This window comes from Thalassophryne amazonica, chromosome 2 (assembly GCF_902500255.1).
Source record: "Thalassophryne amazonica chromosome 2, fThaAma1.1, whole genome shotgun sequence".
In the NCBI taxonomy this organism is placed as follows: Eukaryota; Metazoa; Chordata; class Actinopteri; order Batrachoidiformes; family Batrachoididae; genus Thalassophryne; species Thalassophryne amazonica.
The window spans coordinates 21,353,122-21,375,740 of NC_047104.1; the positions used below are offsets into that span (position 1 = coordinate 21,353,122).

The 22,619-nt window shown below is 46.5% G+C and overlaps 1 protein-coding gene across 1 annotated transcript in view; it reads right to left on the reverse strand.

Annotated features, from left to right (window-relative positions):
• fah (fumarylacetoacetate hydrolase (fumarylacetoacetase)) overlaps nucleotides 1-18,773 on the reverse strand; it is a 93,196-nt gene extending 74,423 nt beyond the window's left edge. Inside the window, exons 1-2 of the mRNA XM_034184161.1 lie at nucleotides 18,606-18,773; nucleotides 17,321-17,431 (exon numbers count right to left, since the gene is read on the reverse strand). Coding sequence (XP_034040052.1) covers nucleotides 17,321-17,431; nucleotides 18,606-18,758 — 264 coding nt within the window. The 5' untranslated portion in view covers nucleotides 18,759-18,773. The remainder of the gene's footprint in view (nucleotides 1-17,320; nucleotides 17,432-18,605) is intronic.
• Nucleotides 18,774-22,619: the final 3,846 nt, after the last annotated feature.

Here is a 22,619-nt window from a genome sequence, read left to right on the forward strand (position 1 = left end):
GAGACATCACAGCTAAAAACCCAGTTAAAACAGGTTTTAGACCATCTAAAATCTGACCCTGCTTTGATTATTCTAATTTTTTAATTATATTTTTGCTTCATATAGACAAAAGCTTCCAATGACGTTTTGGACTGAACCATCAGAAGTGCATCTGTGTGCAGCAGAGGTGTTAACTACTGAAAATAAACCAGGGAACTAACCCAGTTTCCAGTGTTGTGTTTTTGTTTGTTTGTTATATTATAATACTGTTACATATAATATACTGTTACACCGGATCACCTTCAAAGTTCAGTGGAGTCTTCCATGCCCTAATATCCATCTGTGGTGGAAATGTGGTGAGCATCCGTGATGTAGTTTTGACATAATCCTTCAAAGTGTATATAAAGAGAAATCTTGATCCAGAATCCGGATCACCTACAAAATTTAATGGAGTCTTCCATGGCCTAATATCTGTCTGGTGAAATGTTTTTTTTGTTTGTTTTGACGTAATCCTGCTTAACAGACAGCAAATAAATAAACACTGATGATTCTATTACATCCTTTAGCAGACATAATAATAAATATAATCATAATAAGACTGATAATAATAATCATAATAATAGTGCGTATATGATAACAAGAACCTAAACAATTTCTAAATACATTAAGAGTAAATCAACATTAAAAAAATATGTAATTGACAGGAAATAAAAGGGTTGAGTTCTTCTAAAAGCCAAAGGTTCTAAAAACATTCTAGACTCACATACCATTCCAACTTATGATGGAAACTTTGCATCATTTATTACCACCCTTGAAAAATGTCAGCTACCTATTTTATAAACACTTGTTACGTCCACCAAGGATGTAATACAATCATCAGCGTTTATTTATTTGTCTGTCTGTTAGCAAGATTACATCAAAACTACTGCACAGATTTTGACAAAATTTTCACCACAGAAGGAAGACTCCATTAAATTTTGGAGGTGATCTGGATCCGGATTCTGGATCAAGTTTCACTTTATACAGTGTTGGGGTTTGTCCCTGGTTCTGTCCTGGTTCCTGCTCTGTCTTTCCAGGTGAAGCTGAAGTTTTCTGTTTGGTCGGTGCGTCGGCTGTTGGTGACGTCACGGCTCATCCCCTCCTGTCAAGACAGTACATGGCTCTGTTCGGAGCGCGAGTCACAGATGGCTGTCAGCCCGCCTCATTACCACAAGTATTAAACCATGAATCTTCCACTGATTCGGGGCCAGAATCTCTGTGTTCCTCTGGAGTATTTCCAGGTTCTTTCTGTGAATCTCGGGGTTGGTTCCAGGTTTCCACCAGGTTCTAGCTCTGCTCCAACAACACACCCAGCCGGTAACCTGCTCTTATGTCACCTGTTGTGCTTTTCTGTGCTCAGAATGTTACCTGCCGTGTTTTTCCCGTTACGAGCTTCTGCCCTCATGAACATACCCACTGTTTTTTTCCTGATCTGAGCTTCCCTGCTCAGGAACATCATCCGTCATGATTCCCACTGTGAGTTCCCACACTCAAGAATGTAACTTATCATCTTTTTCCTGCAGTGCTATTCCAGGCTCAGAACGTAACCTGTCGAGTTGAGCTTCCAAGCTCAGGACAAAATCAGCCATGTTTTCCTGTTACAAGCTTCCAGGCTTAATCTGCTGGATTTTATTGCCTCTGTGAGTTTTCTGGTTCGTAATGTTAAAGTTATAAATCTTGTTTTTCCTGCTGTGTGAGCTCCAGCTCTTAATATTACTTCAGTTATTTAAAGTGGCTCATTCGTGTTTTTCCACAGGCAGGGGTGGTGGCCAAGTGGTTAGTACACTTGGTTTCAGTGCGGAAGGTTCCCGGTTCAAACCCTACCCCTGCCACATTTCTCCATGTAATGTGGAGATGCGTCAGGAAGGGCATCCGGCGTAAAACCTGTGCCAAAATCAACATGCAGGTCCACCTTGAATCTGCTGTGGCAACCCCAAGTAAAAACAAGGGAGCAGCCGAAGAGATTTACTCTTTGTGTTTTTCCAGTCACGCCTTCATGCCGTATTCTGCTGTCCGCCTGGTGTGTCACCACACGCGGCATTTAGCATTATCAGCTGTTAATCATCAGAGTCTGTTCTCCTCCATTCAGTTATATCAACTGTTATTCAGTTATCAGAGTTCGTGTATTTTGTATCTTCAATGATGCAGCTGCTACGCTCCTCAGCTGCTAAGTTCCTCAGTCAATGCAGCTGTGGTTTTCTCTGAGTGGGGCCACCCATAGAATTCTGACTCTGCTGTATTGCAGTGCGCCCCATGTGCTCCTAAGCCTTGTCACTTGGAGCTGTTATCGGACTCCATCTGTCTGTCTGGGAGGTATCATGTAGAACTGAGCCTTTGATCCTTAACTTTGATCTGAACTGGACTCCTGAATGAACTGAGACTTTAATCCTTAACTTGGATCTGAAATGAAATCCTGAGTGAACTAAGACTTTGATCCTGAGCTGTAACTCTGAATAAACCTATTTGAGTTTAGTTTTGACTTTTCTTTTCTAGATGTGTGCCCAAATGCACCTGCGCAATCTCTCCTGCCCTTTCGTTCTCCCTGGCAGTTAATCTAGTCAGCAGCTCTGCACGCTCGCATTCCCTGGTTCCAGTCCCCGTCCTGTTGTCCTCTCTGTCCCATCAGTCAGGGCCCCTTGGTCCATCCTGTCAAGTCCTCGTGGTCCATCCTGTTGTAGTCTCCCACTGTGCAGCGCCTCTTTTGCTCAATAAACCCTTGTTTATTTCACCTTGCCTGGCTTACTGCTCCCTGCACTTGGGTCTAACATCCAAACTGAGTACTCAACCACAACAGAAGATTCTGACCAAAACAATGACCTAACGGGAGCAGTACCAGCCTAGTCTGTTAGTCTCCTAGTCCTTAGTCTCTTAGTCCTAGTTGTTTCTGGGTCTAATCAGTCCTTTGTCTCCTAGTCAGTTCAAAATCTAGCCTGTTCCTAGTCTGTTCTGAGTCCAGTCTGTTCCTCGCCTTAGTTTCCTAGGAATTTTTTTCCTCGTTTGTCTCTAGTCTAAAGATTTTTTTCCCCCCAGTGTAGGTTCCCTCCTGCAGCATTAGATCAAAATCTGTTTGTTCCGAGTTTATTCCGTCTGTGTCTGGTACCTAGCTATGTTTTGGTCCACGTCTAACCCAAAATCCTGTTTTGTTTTGTTTTTTTGGAATCCTGTTTCCAGTCTAGGTCTTTATAAATCCATAGTCCTGTTTCCTGGTCCCTGGTTGTGTTTTTGTTCCCAAGTCTCCTCTCTGGTCTGTGTCTGGCTCCGAGTGTTGTCCCTAGTCTAGTTTCAGTCATTAGTCCTGGGTGTTGAATGTGGTTCCATTTGAGTTCCTAGTCATGTTCTATGTTTGATTCCCCAGTCATGGTGTACCTGTTCCAGTTCCCTGATCTGCCTCCTGCTCTGAGTAGGCTTCCTTGTGTAGTTTCTAGTCATGCTTCCATGTTTAGAGTCCAATCCAAGTCAAGTTCCCTTGTGTCCAAATCAGGTCCCCATGCCTTATGTCCCATGTCAGTCCTGTTCATTCCTGGTCATGTTCCGCTCCACCTTCCCTTAGTGAAGTTCTTCCATTCCAGCATAATCTCTACTGCTACCAGACCTCTTCTGTCCCGTGTCCGCCTTAGGCCCAGGAGGGTCGCAGGGCACCTGTTCTCCATCGTGGGCCTTGGAGGGTCGTGAGGTTCCTTCCCCGTGTCCGCTTTAGGCCCAGGAGGGTTGCATGGCATTTGATCTCTGTCGTGGGCCCTGGACTGTAGTGAGGCTCCTTCCCCGTGTCCGCCTTGGATCCTGAGGGCCGCGTGGCATCTGTTCTCCAAAGTGGGCCCTGGTTCCTACCCTGTTTCCACCATGGACTCTGAGCAGTCGAACAGCCTACAGGCTTCTGTTATGGGCTTGGAGAGGTTGTATGGCTCTGATCCTGTTCCACAGTGGACCGTGGAGGGTCGTGATATTCCATAATATAACTTGTCGAGTTGAGCTTCCAAGCTCAGGATGAAATCAGCCGTGTTTTCCTGTTACATGCTTCCAGGCTTAATCTGCCGAATTTTATTTCCTTTGCGAGTTTTCTGTTTCAGACATAACCATCTGTGTATTCCTTTGTGAGCTTTTAGGTCTGCAATATTAAATCGTGTTTTTCCTGCTGTGTGAGCTCCAGCTCGTAATATTACTTGAGTTATTTAAAGTGGATCATTCGTGGTTTTCCATTGTCACAACTTCATGCCTTTGCTTCAACCCTGACGTGTTCTGCTGTCCGCCTGGTGTGTCATCACATGCGGCCTTTTGCATTACTCAGCTGTTAATTATCAGTCCATTCCACTCCACGCTGTTCAGCAATTCCAGCTGTCATGCAGTTTTCAGAGTTTCTGCGCACCCGCACTGTTAAGGAACAATGTGCACAGTAACCTAATTTCTCCAGTGGATGAACTGTTATTTTGTATCTTCAATGATCAGATCTACTAACAGTCTGGAGTGGGTCCACTCGCAGCTGCTAAGTTCCTCAGTGAATGTAGCTGTGGTTTTCTCTGAGTGCAGCCACCCAGAGAATTTTGACTCTGCTGTATTGCAGTGCGCCCCGCGCACTCCTAAGCCTTGACACTTGGAGTTGTTGTCAGACTCCGTCTGTCTGCCACATATGCACGCCTTTGGAATATATCATGTATAACTGAGCCTTTGATCGTGAGCTTTGATATGAACTGGACTCCTGAATGAACTGACACTTTGATCCTGGACTCCTGAATGAACTGAGCCTTTGATCATGAACTTTGATCTGAACTGAAATCCTGAGTGAACTAAGACTTGATCCTGAACTGCAACTCTGAATTAACCTCTGAGTTTACTTTGACTTTTCATTTCTAGATGTGTGCCCAAATGCACTTGCACAATCTCACCTGCCCTTTCGTTCTTCCCAGCAGTTAATCTGGTCCCAGCAGCTCCGCGTGATGGCATTCCCTGGTTCCAGTCCTCATCCTGTGTCCTGTTCTGTCCCATCAGTCAGGTCCCCCTTGGACCATCCTGTCTGTCCCGTAGTCTCACACTGCGCTGTGCCTCTTTTGCTCAATAAACCCTTATTTCACCTTGCCTGTCTTACTGCTCCGTGTTTGGGTCAAACATCGTAACTTGGTGTCTCAGACCGAATGGTCCCCCTAAAAATCGGTCCCCCCTGATGACGCAGTTCACGGATTAACACCACGTTTCTTCTTCAAACTGGATTCCAGTCATCATCTATCTCAGCAACAGATATCTGAAGCTTTTGTACAACAATTTACACAAATTATTTCATCATAAAAGGCAGGGGAAGCAATCAGAGTGCCGCGGCTAAACGAGCTGCTAGCTGATGTGCTCACTGCGCGTTGGCCATTTCAAAGCATCACAGAATTTCACCTTGTTTCTGCTTAAAACTGACTTTAGAATGATTTAATAGTGTTTACCTTTATCATCTGATGGTTAATAATCCCATTAATCCATTTGATTGCTTTGGGTGAAGAGACTCCATCTCAGATGTGCTGCTGTGGTCCAAAATGATGCATGCGCATTTGCAATAGGCGGACCGAATTTAAGGGCAGACCATTCGTCTACGACACCGGTCCTCCACCATAACATATAGGGCTTGAAGGATTACTGTTAGCAGGACTTCGTCCGGTTACAGATTCTTACTAAATTTTCACCACAGATGCATATTAGGGCATGGAAGACTTCTTTAAATTTTGGAGGTGATCCAGATTCTGGATCAAGTGATCAGGAAGCTGAACCTACTGGGCCTGAACACTTCCCTCTGTAACTGGACCCAGGAATTCCTGACTGGGAGACCTCAGTCAGTGGCGGATTGGACATAAAACCTCCAGCACCATCATGCTGAGTACGGGCCCCCAGGGCTGTGTGCTCAGTCCACTGCTGTTCACTTTGCTGACTCATGACTGTGCAGCAATGCACAGCTCGAACCACATCATCAAGTTTGCAGATGATACGACTGTGATGGGTCTCATCAGCAAGAATGACGAGTCAGCATACAGAGAAGGAAGTGCTACGGTTAATGGACTGGTGAAGAACCAACAACCTGTCTCTGAACGTAGACAAGACCAAAGAGATGGTTGTTGACTTCAGAAGGACAAGGCGTGATCACTCTCCACTGCACATCGACGGCTCTGCTGTGGAGATTGTCAAGAACACCAGTTTCTTGGAGTGCACCTGGCAGAGGATCTCACCTGGTCCCTCAACACCAGCACCATAACCAAGAAAGCCAGAAGCATCTCTACTTCCTGCAAAGGCTGAAGAAGGCACATCTCCTACCTCCCATCCTCACCACATTCTACAGAGGAACCACCGAGAGCATCCTGAGCAGCTTTATCACTGCCTGGTTTGGGAACTGCACCGTATCATTTGTAAATCCACACACCTCTGTTTTGTTGGACGCTACAACCACAACCTGTGAGGAGTTTCTTCAGTTTTTATTGATAAGGTTTCATCAGTCAGACAGAACGCTGATCAGAGCTGTAATGTTGAGTTGTCTGCTCCTCGTGCACATTCTGCTGTGCTCGAACAGTTTGAGCCCATTTCTTTTGCATCTCTCGCTGATGTTGTAAAACACATAAAATCTACAAGTTGTCCTTTTGATGTTGTTCCAGCTAAGGTGCTGAAGGAGGTTTTTAATACTGTTGGGGCGGGTCTCCTAACTTTTATCAATGCTTGTCTTAGATCAGGGTCTTTCCAGCTGCTTTTAAACATGCTGTGGTTCGACCTCTTCTTAAAAAACTCACCTGGACTCATCAGTTTTATCCAATTTTAGACCTGTCTCTCATCTGCCATTTCTATCTAAGGTTTTAGAAAAGGTTGTCTTTTTACAGTTACAATCATTTTTAGAAGACAATCTCATCCTTGAAAATTCCAGTCTGGGTTTAGATCGCGACACAGCACTGAGTCAGCACTTTTAAAAGTTCATAATGATATTACTCTGTCGGTGGATGCAGGGAATCCTGCTGTGCTGGTTCTGTTGGACCTCACAGCAGCCTTTGATACTGTGGATCGCACAGTACTGTTTCCCGGTTGGAACATTTTATTGGCATTCATGGTACTGCACTGAGTGGTTTAGATCATATTTGGCTGAAAGGAGCTTTTCTGTCATGATTGGGGACCTCTCCTCATCAACTGCTCCTCTGTGCTGTGGAGTGCCGCAGGGATCTGTCCTTGGGCGATTCTATTTCTTTGTACATTCTGCCATTGGGGTCAATTATAACCCAGCACAATTTGTCCTTTCATTGTTATGCAGATGATCTGCAAATCTATCTGCCTGTGAGGACTAATGGGAGTGATGCTTTGTCATCATTATTTAATTGTATTCGTGATGTAAAGCAGTGGCTGTCCCGAAACTTCCTTTACCTGAATGATGGTAAAACTGAGATCATGGTGTTTGAGCGCACTGGCATACCAAATGTGGTAACACCAAATTTTGGTGCTTTGGCTAACTATGTAAACCAGCTGTCAAGAATTTGGGAGTGAATATTTGACAGCTGTTTGAGGTTCGATCAACAGATAAATTCTGTTGTCAAAGCTAGTTTTTTCAACTTCGCCTCTTGGCTAAATAAGCACTTTCTCAGTAGACGTGATCTTGAGACGGCCATTCATGCTTTCATCAGCTCCAGACTTGATATTGTAATGCACTTTATGCGGGCATTAATCAGTCGTCTCTTGTGCTGTCTCCAGTTGGTGCAGAATGCTGCTGCTCGTCTTTTGACAAACACTTCTTATTTTATGTTCTTTTTTTTTTATGTGTTGTTTTAAAATTTTATTTTATATGTGTTTTATTTTGTAAATGTGTTTTTAATGTTAAGCACTTTGGACACCAGTCGGTGCTGTAAAGCGCTTTATAAATAAATGTTGATTGATTGATTGATCGGATTGTAAGTCCCTGCAGCGAGTACTGAGGATGGCTGAGAAGATCATCGGTGTCTCTCTTCCCACCAACACAGACATTTACACCACACGCTGCATCTGCAAAGCAACCAGTATTGTGGATGATCACACACACCCCTCACACTCACTCTTCACCCTCCTACCATCTGGAAAAAGGTACCAAAGCATCCGGGCCCTCAAGTCCAGACTGTGCAACAGTTTCTTCCCCCAAATAATCAGACTCCTCAACAATCAGAGTCTGGTCTGAACAGTCACACATATTTCAGTGACTGGACTGAACACACACACACACACACACACACACAATCTCATCTTTTAAGAGTGCAATGTCTATGGTCAATAACTGCTGCTATGCTTTTCAACTTTATAAAAAATGGTCACAACCGCACTTTACTGCCTACCTGTACTTATTATTGTTTCTCGTGATAAACCATAATAATATTCTTTGTAGCACCTTTGGTCCTGGAGGAACGTTGTTTCGTTTCACTGTGTATATGTGTTGTGAAAGTGACGTGACACGGACCCACAACAGGGGGCGTTAATGAACGGACAATGGATAAGCCAAAAGTTACAATTTAATGTTGTGAATCGCACAACGACGTACAGACAATAACAATATGGTGGACTGTCAATCATACACCAGGTGACGTGTGGGCAGGCTCGAAGATAGAAGACGCCTGGCGAGAGAAGAGCTGGATCCCCACACAGCTTCCACCACCAACGGAGCTGAAGAACACCGGAGCCGCCAAGCCCTGCGCCCCAGGTGGCCGCTGTCTTCAGCAGTCAGACCCGGTACTGCTGGCAGAAAACAGAGACAGTCCTGATGAGTGTGAGTTCGCACACTCAGTAATCCCACAGTCAGTGTTCAGTAAAGGAGGGAAAACCTCCACCTCCAATCACACACTCGTGCAGCTCCTGTTTAACCACTTATCTTGGTTTGGGGTGTGAGGCGAAGCCGTCGCTGATCACACCAAACGCCAATCCTACAGATAAGGCAGAACACCACAGGATAACGGCTGCAAAAGAAGTTCAGGTTATCACTCAATGATTTGAGTCAGCAGAGAAAGTTACCTGATTGGTAGCTGATTTCTCGGCGGGGAGGTGGAGTTGCAGTCCGGCCTTTATGGTGGTGGTGATGAGTAGTGGATGAGTGACAGCTGGTACGGATGATGAGTGACAGCTGTCACTCCTGGTTGCTCCGACGCCCTCTCGTGCTTGAAGCCCGCACTTCAAGCAGGGCGCCATCTTGTGGTGGTGGGCCAGCAGTACCTCCTCTTCAGCGGCTCACACAACAGGACCCCCCCCTCAACGGGCGCCTCCTGGCGCCCTACCAGGCTTGTCCGGGTGCCGCCGGTAGAAGTCGGCCAAGAGGGCCGGATCCAGGATGAAGCTCCTCTTCACCCAGGAGCGTTCTTCGGGTCCATACCCCTCCCAGTCCACCAAATACTGGAACCTTCCGACGGACATCCAGGAGCCGGCGCACGGTCCAAGCCGGCTCCCCGTCGATGATCCGGGCAGGAGGAGGCGCCGGTCCGGGGGTACAGAGGGGCGAAACGTGGTGAGGTTTGATGTGTGACACATGGAAAACCGGGTGGATCCGCAGTGAAGCTGGCAGCTTCAGCTTCACTGCGGCTGGACTGAGGACTTTGAGGATGGGGAAAGGTCCAATGTATCTGTCCTTCAACTTTTGGGATTCCACTTGCAGGGGAATGTCCTTTGTGGAAAGCCAAACCTCCTGCCCAGGCTGATACGCAGGGGCTGGGGCACGCCGGCGGTCTGCATGGTTCTCGGCCCTCGTCCGGGCTTTGAGCAGGGCAGAGCGGGCGGTACGCCACACCCGACGGCACCTTCTCAGATGTGCCTGGACCGAGGGCACCCCGACCTCTCCCTCCACTAGCGGGAACAATGGGGGCTGGTACCCCAAACACACTTCAAATGGGGAGAGGCCGGTGGCAGACGAGACTTGGCTGTTATGAGTGTACTCGATCCAAGCCAGATGGTCACTCCAGGCCGTCGGGTGCGCGGAGGTCACGCAACGGAGGGCCTGCTCCAGTTCCTGGTTAGTCCGCTCTGCCTGCCCGTTCGTCTGGGGGTGGTACCCAGACGAGAGACTGACGGTGGCCCCCAGTTCCCTACAGAAACTCCGCCAGACCTGGGAGGAGAACTGAGGACGACGATCCGAGACAATGTCTGATGGAATCCCATGCAGACGCACGACGTGGTGGACCAGGAGGTCTGCAGTCTCCTGGGCCGTCGGGAGCTTCGGGAGGGCCACGAAGTGGGCCGCCTTGGAGAACCGGTCCACTATCGTCAAGATGGTGGTGTTGCCCTGGGACGGCGGGAGGCCCGTGACAAAGTCCAGGCCGATATGAGACGAGGGGCGACGAGGCACAGGCAGAGGCTGGAGGAGGCTTTGGGCCTTGTGGTGGTCGGCTTTGCCCCTGGCACAGGTGGTGCAGGCCTGGATATACTCCCGGACGTCGGCTTCCATAGACGCCCACCAGAAGCGCTGCCGGACCACTGCCACGGTCCTTCGCACCCCTGGGTGACAGGAGAGCTTGGAACCGTGACAGAAGTCAAGGACCGCAGCCTCTGCCTCTGGTGGGACGTACAGTTTGTTCTTCGGACCGGTCCCCGGGTCCGGGCTCCATGTCAGGGCCTCCCGGACGGTCTTCTCCACGTCCCAGGTAAGGGCGGTCACGACAGTGGACTCGGGGATGATGGTTTCAGGGGGTCTGACAGCTCGGTCTTGACCTCCTCTTCGTGCACCCGGGACAGGGCGTCATGATCGTTGGTTCTTTGTCCCGGGGCGGTAGGTGATCCGGAAGTCAAAACGCCCGAAAGAACAGCGACCAGCGGGCTTGCCTGGGGTTCAGACGCTTCGCGGTCCGGATGTACTCCAGGTTCCAATGGTCCGTGAAAACCGTAAATGGTACCGATGCTCCCTCCAACAGGTGTCTCCACTCCTCCACCGCAAGAAGTTCCTGATTGCCGACGTCATAGTTCCGTTCAGCTGGGGTCAACCTGCGGGAAAAGTAGGCACATGGATGGAGAACCTTGTCGGACTCCCCGCTCTGGGATAGCACGGCTCCTATCCCTGAGTCAGAGGCATCCACTTCAACAACAAACTGGCGCTTGGGATCGGGCTGCACCAGAACCGGTGCAGTCGAGAACCGGCGTTTCAACTCCCTAAACGCGGCTTCGCACCGATCTGACCAGGTGAAGGGGACTTTTGTGGAGGTCAGAGCTGTCAGGGGGCTAACTACCTGACTGTAGCCCTTGATGAACCTCCGGTAGAAATTTGCAAAACCAAGGAACTGTTGTAGCTTCCTACGGTTCGTTGTTGGGGCCAATCTCTCACCGCCGCAACCTTGGCCAGATCAGGGGCGACGGAGTTGGAGGAGATGATGACCCCAAGAAGGACAAGAAGTGCGGTGGAACTCACACTTCTCGCCCTTCACAAACAGCCGGTTCTCCAACAACCGCTGTAGGACCTGACGTACATGCTTGACATGGGTCTCAGGATCCGGAGAAAAGATGAGTATATCGTCTAGATATACGAAGACAAACCGATGCAGGAAGTCCCGCAAGACGTCATTAACCAATGGGCGCATTGGTGAGGCCGAACGGCATGACCAGGTACTCAAAGTGACCTAACGGGGTGTTAAATGCCGTCTTCCACTCGTCTCCCTCCCGGATCCGAACCAGGTGATAAGCATTCCTAAGATCCAATTTCGTGAAAATTTGGGCTCCATGCAGGGGCGTGAACACTGAATCCAACAGAGGTAACGAGTATCGGTTGCGAACCGTGATCTCGTTCAGCCCTCTGTAATCAATGCATGGACGGAGTCCGCCGTCCTTCTTGCCCACAAAAAAGAAACCAGCACCCATCGGGGAGGTGGAGTTCCGGATCAACCCGGCAGCTAACGAGTCCCGGATGTAGGTCTCCACTGATTCGCGTTCCGGACGTGAGAGGTTGTACAGCCTGCTGGACGGGTACTCAGCGCCCGGTATCAAATCAATGGCACAATCGTACGGACGGTGCGGGGGCAGCGTGAGTGCCAGATCCTTGCTGAAGACGTCAGCAAGGTCGTGGTACTCAGCCGGCACCGCCGCCAGATTGGGGGGGACTAAAACCTCCTCCTTAGCTGTCACACCGGGTGGAACCAAGGATCCTAAACACTCCCGGTGGCAGGTTTCGCTCCACTGAACCACAACCCCAGACGGCCAATCAATCCGGGGATTGTGTTTTAACACCCATGGAAAACCCAAAATCACTCGGGAGGTAGAAGGTGTTACATAAAACACAATCTCCTCCCTGTGATTCCCAGACACCACCAATGTCACTGGCTGAGTCTGGTGTGTGATTAGTGGAAGAAGGGTGCCATATAGTGCCCGCACTGACAATGATGACGGTAAGGCCACTAGAGGGAGCCCAACCTCCTTTGCCCATCTGCTATCCAGCAGATTCCCCTCCGACCCCGTGTCCACCAGTGCTGGGGCGTGAAGGGTTAGATTCCCAATCAGGATCGTGACTTGGATTCGTGCAGATCGTCGGGGTTTCCCCACGTGGGTGTTGTGACCCACCCTTAGCCCAGTCTCTAAGGACGAGTGCTGCTGTTTTGACCGTTTGGGGCATTCTCTCTGTGTGTGCTCAGTAGAGCTGCAGAGAAAACACTCTCCACGGATCAGCCTCCTTTGTCTCTGATCTGATCGTTTTTTGGCCCTGCTCATTTCCATAGCAACGTCAGTAGGGGGAGCTGTTGTCACGTGGAGAGCCCTGCAGTGGAGCGTGGGGAAGTCGGCTCCCTTTCAGACCCGGGAGGAAGAGGGGACGGCTTGTTCCTGACCACGCCCCTCGTCTCGCTGCCGTCGGTGTTCCATTATCGGTTGTCTAAACGTATAACCAGGTCGATTAAGCCCATCTAAATCCCGCGGGCTCGTCCTTCGCCACCAGGTGCTCCTTAAGGACCAGAGACAGTCCATTTACAAAGGCGGCGCGGCGCGCAACAGCATTCCAGCCGGCTCGCGCTGCCGCGATGCGGAAGTCGACTGCATACTTCGCTGCGCTCTGACGCCCCTGCCGTATCGACAGCAGCACACTTGAAGCGGTCTCGCCTCTATGAGGGTGGTCGAACACCTGTCGGAACTCCCTCACAAACTCAGTATAAACCGTTAGGAGCCGTGAATTCTGCTCCCAAAGCGCCGTAGCCCAGGCGCGTGCCTCTCCTCGAAGCAAATTTATAACGTAAGCCACCCGGCTGGCGTCTGACGCGTACATGACGGGACGCTGTGAAAAGACGAGCGAGCACTGCATCAAGAAGTCCGCGCACGTCTCCACACAGCGTCCGTACGGCTCCGGAGGGCTTATGTATGCTTCAGGGGACGGTGGGGGGGTTCGTTGAACAACCAGCGGAATGTCTGTTTCTGGCACACGGTCAGCAGGAGGAGGTGCTGCAGCAGCGCCCTGAGCACGCGCTTCCACCTGGGCGGTGAGAGCCTCTATCCTCCGATTGAGAACACTGCTCTGCTCGGTAACTAAGTCCAACCGAGCGGTAAGGCGGTTAAGATGTGCTGCAGCTCACCCAACACGCCTCCTGCTGGCGCCTGTGCACCTCGCTCTTCCATTGGCTGTTCAAGCGATGGTTGACGCCCCTCGGGATCCATGACGCTGGCCGAGAAATCGTGTTGTGAAAGTGACGTGACACAGACCCACAACAGGGGGCATTAATGAACGGACAATGGATAAGCCAAAAGTTACAATTTAATGTTGTGAATCGCACAACGACGTACAGACAATAACAATATGGTGGACTGTCAATCATACACCAGGTGACGTGTGGGCAGGCTCGAAGATAGAAGACGCCTGGCGAGAGAAGAGCTGGATCCCCACACAGCTTCCACCACCAACGGAGCTGAAGAACACCGGAGCCGCCAAGCCCTGCGCCCCAGGTGGCCGCTGTCTTCAGCAGTCAGACCTGGTACTGCTGGCAGAAAACAGAGACAGTCCTGATGAGTGTGAGTTCGCACACTCAGTAATCCCACAGTCAGTGTTCAGTAAAGGTGGGAAAACCTCCACCTCCAATCACACACTCGTGCAGCTCCTGTTTAACCACTTATCTTGGTTTGGGGTGTGAGGCAAAGCCGTCGCTGATCACACCAAACGCCAATCCCACAGATAAGGCAGAACACCACAGGATAACGGCTGCAAAAGAAGTTCAGGTTATCACTCAATGATTTGAGTCAGCAGAAGAAAGTTACCTGATTGGTAGCTGATTTCTCGGCGGGGAGGTGAGTTGCAGTCCGGCCTTTATGGTGGTGGTGATGAGTAGTGGATGAGTGACAGCTGGTACGGATGATGAGTGACAGCTGTCACTCCTGGTTGCTCCGACGCCCTCCTCGTGCTTGAAGCCCGCACTTCAAGCAGGGCGCCATCTTGTGGTGGTGGGCCAGCAGTACCTCCTCTTCAGCGGCCCACACAACAATATGGTTGAAATGACAATAAAACTACTTGAACTTGAACTTTATATAGGCTTTGAAGGAGCATGTCAAAACTACTTCACGGATTCTCACAAATTTGCAACCACAGATAGATATTAGGCCATTGACTCCATTAAATTTTGGAGGTGATCTGGATCCTGGATCAAGTATCACTTTATACGTATAGGCTTTGAAGGATTACTTTTAGCAGGATAACATCAAAAACTACTTCACGGATTCTCACCAAATTTGCACCATAGATAGATATTAGGGCATGGAAAACTCCACTGAATTTTGGAGGTGATCCAGGTCTGGATTGGTGGAGTTCAGACATCTCTGATTGCTCAGTTGTTTATTTATTTGTCTGTCGGTCTGTAAGATAACATCAAAAGTAGGGATGCACCAATACCACTTTTTCCAGACTGAGTACAAGTACATACATTTCGGTACTCGTCAATACCGAGTACCAATATGAATAGTTAATGATACCATTACAGTTTTATGATGACTTTGAAAACTTGTTTTATTCATCAGTTGTTCCTTACTTTTTGACTGTAACTGCTACCAATATCATTGGCTTTGTTATTATTTACAAACTGCACTGCAAACATTTCTGTTAACTCATGTAAATTCACTTTTTGACTACAACAAATTGTCCTCTATTAAATGAAAGGTCACAGTTACTGTGTTTCTTAACAAACATGACACTGCCAGACATCTCACTTAAATGTAACCTGTGGACTTCAGCACTACAAAATATACAACACCACCACTGAACTGAAACTGTCCATCACTAACGTTACTTTTGTCTGTGAGGACTAAACCTTTTTTTGAAAATGTGAGGGCAGATTCTTTTTGATGAAAAGAAGCTTCTCTGCATTATTTCTGTTTTTATCTACAATGTGTGACACTGAGCTAAACAGCCTTTCATTCTCCACATTATTATTTTAACTTTTAATTAAATATGTAGAGGTAACGCACACAAATATATATTGTCAATGTTTTTTCCCCCAAAAGGTGGAACATGTAAATATTGAGGAGCACAGCATCGCACGTGAGTACAGACACACGGTGTTGCATGGCATCTCCGCTCCACATGGAGGAGAAATGGAGTCATTTTAACTTTTTTTTTTCTTCATGGATCATGGAGTAATTTCATTGTGTGCAGACAGAATCGCCTGATGTATGTGGTAACTGAGACGTTAACGAGGTGCAGTGACTCTTTCAACTTGTGCAAAGGTGTGGCCCGTGGGCGGGGGTGCAGTGACTCTTTCAGCTATTGGCGCAAACTGCGGCCCGTGGGGAGGAGAGGAGGCTCTGCTCACAGTACCACAGACATCCAACAAACATCCAACAGCTGTAGCAGGCCGAGTTGGTCTCCCATTGGCCTGGACAGCCAGGGGCTGCAACTCAGCCATCTGATGGACAACCTCTGCCGCTGAAACCGTGATCTGACGGACGAGCTGTGGCACAAAGTGTGGTGTCAGAAGAACTTTATCAGCCAAGAGAGATTAAAGTATTTTCAGATGTTGTTTTCCAAAATCAGGAGGCTTTATGTGAATAATTTTTCTTCAGGATCTGATGATGAATTCCACTGAAACAAACAGGGAAGACTTTATATTTACTCCATGTGTGAATTTACTCTGCACGAGGACTGCAGCTTTCAGCCAATCAATGGACAGCATTGATGGATGTATTTCAACTTATGAGTAAATCACACGAAAGCCTATTAAAATCCACAAATAGCTGCATCATTGTTGAAAAAGTAGCTACTTATAGTCTGGAAATTATGCAGCGCGGTAGTGCGTGAAAATCCCCCATGAGAGGTTGACATCACACTGCTGTAAAGTGGTATCGGGTGTCATAGTATTGGAGACGTTTTATGATTACAGTATCAGGCTGATACCCGATACTTGTATCGGGATCGGTGCATCCCTAATCAAAAGTACTGCACGGATTTTGACAAAATTTTCACAACAGATAAATATTAGGCCATGGAAGACTCCATTACATTTGAAGGTGATCCAGATCTGGATTCTGGATCAAGTTTCACTTCATATAGGCTATGAAGGATTACTGTTAGCAGAATTACTACAAAAATACCACACAAATTTTGATGACTTTTTCACCACAGATACATGTCAAGCCAGGGAAGACTCCATTAATTTTCTGGATCAAGATTTCACTATAGGCTTGAAGGATTACACATCAAAACTACTTCACAGATTCTCACCAAATTTGCACCACAGATGTTAGGGCATGGAAGACTCCACTCAATTTTGGAGGTGATCCAGACCCCGATTGGTGGACATCAGAAATCTCTGATTGTTCTTGTTTGTAGTATTAATTGTTGTAAATCCTGATATGACTCATTTCTGAACTATGGTCTGGAACGTTCTCCTCCACCCCACTCACAGTTCTGTTGTTGCAAGGCCTGTCCACATGGAGAGGAGTTCACGCGCAAAATGTTTTGTATCATATGTTTCATCCACATGGATCTGGGACTTTTGGAGCCCGAAAACACCTCCTGTTTGAAAACAGGTCCCAGAGAGGACAAATCTCAAAATACCGGCTTTATATTTTTGTGTGTACAACCAACGACAATGATGTTGTCTTATTCTTCTTCTGTGTTTGTATACTGTATGCAAGCTTTAATACACATGCGCCTCGCATGTATACTCCAGTGTTGTCACTCATTTTCAGTGGTTTCATGTGGACACAGATATTTCTTGAAATGGCACCGTGTTTATGGAACAACAAAGAAAGTTCTGTTTCCATGTAGACAAGGCTTCAGTAACAGAGTTCCTCACAAAGTGCTCTTTGGTCAGAACTGTGACAATGATCTTTTGTGACCACCGGAGTGACAATCCTGCCAACAACCTCCAAGATTACCAATGAGGATTGTCTTGGTGAGACCACCTACCTCATCAAAAACATGTTGATTTTTGGACATCAAGGGTCCCTGAAACAAATTCTTTATCACACTGAGGTCCAGGATCTGATCTCCAATGGCGACTCCAATGCGATGCTTCATCTGGAAAGATTAAACAGTATGACATGTCGTCAGATGGTCCACAGTCCCACTGGGCTGGAACTTAAACACACTGAATTTTGTCACAGGTTTTAATGTCAACATAAGGACCACTTGTCTCTTGAAGCTAATGTGGTCAAGGGGTCAAAACCCCAGCCAGGTCCCAGCCAGTCAAGGTCTCAGCCTGGTCCCAGCCAGCCAAGGTCCCCAGCCTTTACAATGCTGTCAAGCATGCCAGGGATGATGTTGTCAGAGCACCCTCTGGTGGACAAACAATGTACATTATTTCTAGCAGTCAAAGTGTTTTCTGCAGTGTTTATTCTGTAAATCCAAGTTTTCATGTCAGCGAAAATAACTCCAGTACTGAAAGTTCTGGAAAGGCTGAAGTTCATGAAGTTCTGAAGTTCATGAAAGGCTTGTATCACATAATATCATCGGCCAAACGATATATATCCGCCGGGCTCAAATTTTCACGATTATTCTCATTTTTGGTGCTTGGCTTGAAAACAGTATAATATTTAAAAGTAGAAAACCTTATCAATCTATGCATCTAGACAAACTGATTCTTAAAGCAAAATGCATCAAATGTCAGTGGGAGAAGAAAACTATTTCCATTATCAACGAAACACTGTCAATATTCCAAACTTTTAAAGGTTTTAGAGGATTTGATACTGTCACATATTTACTGTTCACTGAAGTGTCAATTTGGTATTTCCACAATAAAAAAGCAATACTCCCAGTGCAAAAAAAAAAAAAGTTATACTGCTGAGATTCAAAATAAAAACCCAGGAGGATTAATGATCATGAAAAATAATAAAGCATCATCACATATTAAAATAGGAGTTAAATGATTAAAATTAGAATGTGAAGATAAAAGGATTAAAATTAGAATGACAGAATGTGAAACCAAGAACAACACAAACAAAGACATAAAACATGATTTCACTTTACACACAATCTGCAAAAAGATCGAAATAAAAGAATCTGCTTTCAGTCAAGATTCATGGTTTGGAAAAAAAAAAGTTTTCTGGATAATGGACAGTAAATGATTAATAGCAGACTGACTGGTTCCTGCCTGAGCACGTGACCGATCTGAAACCTTTTCAAAGTGACGAGCGGAGGACTTTGACGTCAGGTGACGTCACTGGTCCTTTGAGGAGCTCTTTAGGGGACTCACGGTCTCCGGCGTGGAGAAAACTCCGTAGGGCAGATTGTGGAAAGAGAAGTCAGACTCTGGCTGGGTCTTTATGAAGGACTCCATCCTGACCAGGCAGCAAGTTCCAGGTTCCAGGCCAAGAGGCACAGCAGCGCGAACCTTCAGTCTTCTCATAAGCCCCGCCTCGCACTGCACAGCCAATCACACACGGGCTCCGGGGTACACCTACCCGCCCACCATGACTCAGCAAAACAGCTGCAAAAGCTGAGAAAATGCAATTGAAAAAAAGTTAAAATTGTTTATTAAAAGCTGGAAATTCCACCACAAAGTTTTGTTTAAAATGAAGTTGAATGAAGCAGAAACAAAGCAGCATCTCAGATGTACCTTCTGGCAAATGAGCTGAACTTTCAGCTCTTCTTTTGTGAAAAGCCAGTGTGAATGCTGAAGAGGAAATGGCCTTGAAATGGATGTTTCAACAACACAACGACCCCAAACACACCAGTTTTGTGAAGACTGAAAAGCCATTAACTGCAAGTGATGTGGAAAACCTGTTTGACATTGTTCATGCAGAAATGGGGAGCAATGCATTTGAACAGGAATGCCGCACCCTTGAATTCTGGCAGGACTATCTTCAGGATGCTGAATACCTCTGGCTACCACCTCCATACTGAATTTTAAAATAAAATGGAAATGGGTTACGCAAATCTTCAATATGTTGCTGTTGTTGTCCATTCAGCTGCCCCCGTTTTGTGGTCGGGGTCGCCGCAGCGGATACAGCCAGATCAGCATTTGTAGTTGGCACAGGTTTTACGCTGGATGCCCTTCCTGACGCAACTCCAGTTTCACCAGGAGAAACACACAACGGGATCAGACTGACACAGAGCAGATCGGCTGCTGCACAAATCTTCAATATACTGTGTCTGTCCTTTTTTTTTTTTTTTTTTTTTTGGTGGGACTGTTTCTGTAAAAATAACAACCAATCTGAATCTTGTCATGTATGATCTGTTCATTAAAATAGAGCTGCAAGCAACAATTTAGGGTGCCAAGCAGGAGGACCTCAATGTCAAATGTCACCAAATTTGTTGTGGTCCTCACAATGGGGCCCTGTGATCAGGTACAGTTGTGTTCAAAGTAATAGCACTGTGTTTCTAAAAAAAAAAAAGTAAAGCTCAAAATCCTTATAATTCATTCCTACACACCCAAATGCATTGAGAAAGCTGTACATTTGAATTACTTTTCAGAAAGTGGGGGGAGGATTAGGCTGTTCAAAAAACAGCAGTGTCTGCATTGTACTTGACCGTCTCAAACATCTACTGTATAAACTGAAAAATGATTAATTTTTCCCGTGAATGACTGAACTAATATTGTATAACCACTGTTTCTGAGAACTGTTTCATATCTGTGTTGCATGGAGTCGACCAATGTCTGGCACCTGTGAGCAGGTATTTCAGGACAATTGGGCTACAGTCTACAATTTCTCTGCATTTCTTAGGGCCCCTTCACACACACTGCGAATCTGGTCTATTTGCGCATAAAGTGCGCATGAAGCAGGAATCGTATGCAAAACGTGTAGAATCATACCTGCTTCTAAGGCCTCGTACACCCGTTGCTACAACTATTTGCGCACACCAGCGGCTTTAAGACAGAGTGTGTGCGGTGCAAATCCATCAAACCCTCTCGCAGCAGGTGTCGGCCAAATTTCAGCTGACATACACGAACATCTAACACTGCAGCGAGCAAGCATGCACATGCTGTAGCCCATTGACAGGCTACCCCCCAGGCAAGGGCGTAGGTTTGGTCTCAGCTTTGGTAGGGACAATACCACCCCCACCCCCCTGGCCCCCCTGCCCACCACCACCCCCTAACCCACTCATACCATTAGACACACAAGTACAGCATAATACATAACATATGACGACATAATGCTGAATAATTTAACACTTTATTTACAATATTAAGTGTGTAGGCAAACAAACAAATAGCTTAAATAACAAAATTGCACCCAAAATCACGAATCTATTCTATAGGCCTACACCTGAGAGAACAAGACAACAACAAAAATATACTTGTGGAGCTAAAAAAAAAAAAAAAAAAAAGTTTTTGCAACCAAGATGTATAATCTATTCTCTTCATCAATAATGCAGTTGTAGGTATCTGGCAACCTAATTTGCCAAAAAAAAAAAAAAAAAAAAAAAAGGGATTTCCAATAACATATATGGTGTATTACGGTAAACGTAAGCCTGTGATGTCATAACGCAGAGGAAAAACACGGAAGTTTCACACTAGTGCGCCGCTGATTCTCATTACCGTAAATCCTCATGTAAGCCCTCACTCTGAAAAATTTCAACACTGACAGCAAGCCAAGAACCCGTGCTTTCCAACAGTATGGTAAAGGGCGTTCGGTGACTTTTGAAACGAGGGAAAAGTATGAAAAAGAGCGCAAAACTGACAGAAAAGTACAGAGACAGACAGTAAACATAAATGTAGTAATTTTTGAGGAAAAGGCAGGGTGTTAGTGTCATTTGTGAAGATGTGTTTGTGTGGGTGTGCAGTTTATTTTAAGTGTGGCGCACAGCATTGTTCGCAAGCCCCGCCCTTCTTGTTTTTCTGCACCGGAGCAGTGTTGCCAGATATGAAATATGAAACTATCGTACCAAAACCGCAAAATTATCGTATTTTGGGAGAAATTATCGTACACAAACAAAACGCATACAACGTAGCTATTTTTGCGTTTTTGTTTTTTTTTTTTAATTTACAAAGAATTTTGTCACATTTTTAAACAGTAATTATAGTAATGGGGAAACTATGGCACAGAAAGAACACAAATGCACAAGCAAATGCACTACCAGACTAGAAAGATTTTTTTTTTTCTGTGAAGGGACACAAACGTGTCAATTACCAGACTAGAAAGAGTCGAATTCAACCTCGAGGTCGCTGTCGTCATCCGATGCCATGGACACTTGTGCAGATTTTGTTGAACACAGAAAAAATGTTGACACCTCCATAAGGAACTTGAACCTTTTTTTTTTTCTTGTATATCTCTTTGCTCTTGTGTTTTGTTCGTTTGTTATTGCATTTGTTGAAATAAAGTTTCGAGAAAAAAAAAAAGATGTTGGCTGGGGAATCTTCCTGTCACGGCAGAGATAGGATGGGAACTTGTATAGAGAGGGGGCGGGCTTTCAAATGACTTTGTCCCGGTCGCCCAAAGCCAGCAGCAGCCCTGTGTGTGGTGTGTCTTTGATGCCGCCTGAGTGCAACGCCTGCAAAATGATTCTTGGGTGACAGAGAGAGATGCGTGTTTGGGCAACCAACCGAAATTATCGTACATATTGGATTTTTTCCCATTATTGATCGTACAGAGGGCAAAACAATCGTACAAATACGATAATTATCGTACATCTGGCAACACTGCACCGGAGCCACCCATCCTCTCTGCTCCGGGACCTCCCACTTTACAAATTAAGCACTGCCTGCCACGAGATGCGCTTTGTTTACGTCCATGTGAGAAGAACGTGAGCCAATGAAATTGCAACATGGGTAACCCTGTCACTCTGGCACATCGAAAACACAAAACGTGACGACTAAAATTATAGTATCGAGTTCGCAAAAAAAATAGTGAATGATTTTGATATATAAAAAAAATGCTAAATATTGGTAGGGACTATTTTGCCATCCCAAAATATTGGTTGTGACTTGTCCCTATAGTCCATATGCAAACCTACGCCCCTGCCCCCAGGTTGAAATGGAGCGTCAGATCATAACACGCAGCGTGCAATCTGACTGACTGTCACTTGGCCCACATGAGCTCTGTTTCACATGATGCAGTGTCAGTCCTGCTGTGCACCCTCCACAAGACACGCATGTCAGGCAGGACGCACGCGAGGCCAGCTGGATGATGAGATGAGCGAACTGCTTCTCAGTCATGTGATTTCACGACTGTATGTCAGTGACCATGGGTCATCTACAGAGGAACAGACGGACCATATTTGTATTGCCCACTTGATAAATGCGGTGTTTTATACAGGACAGTGATGG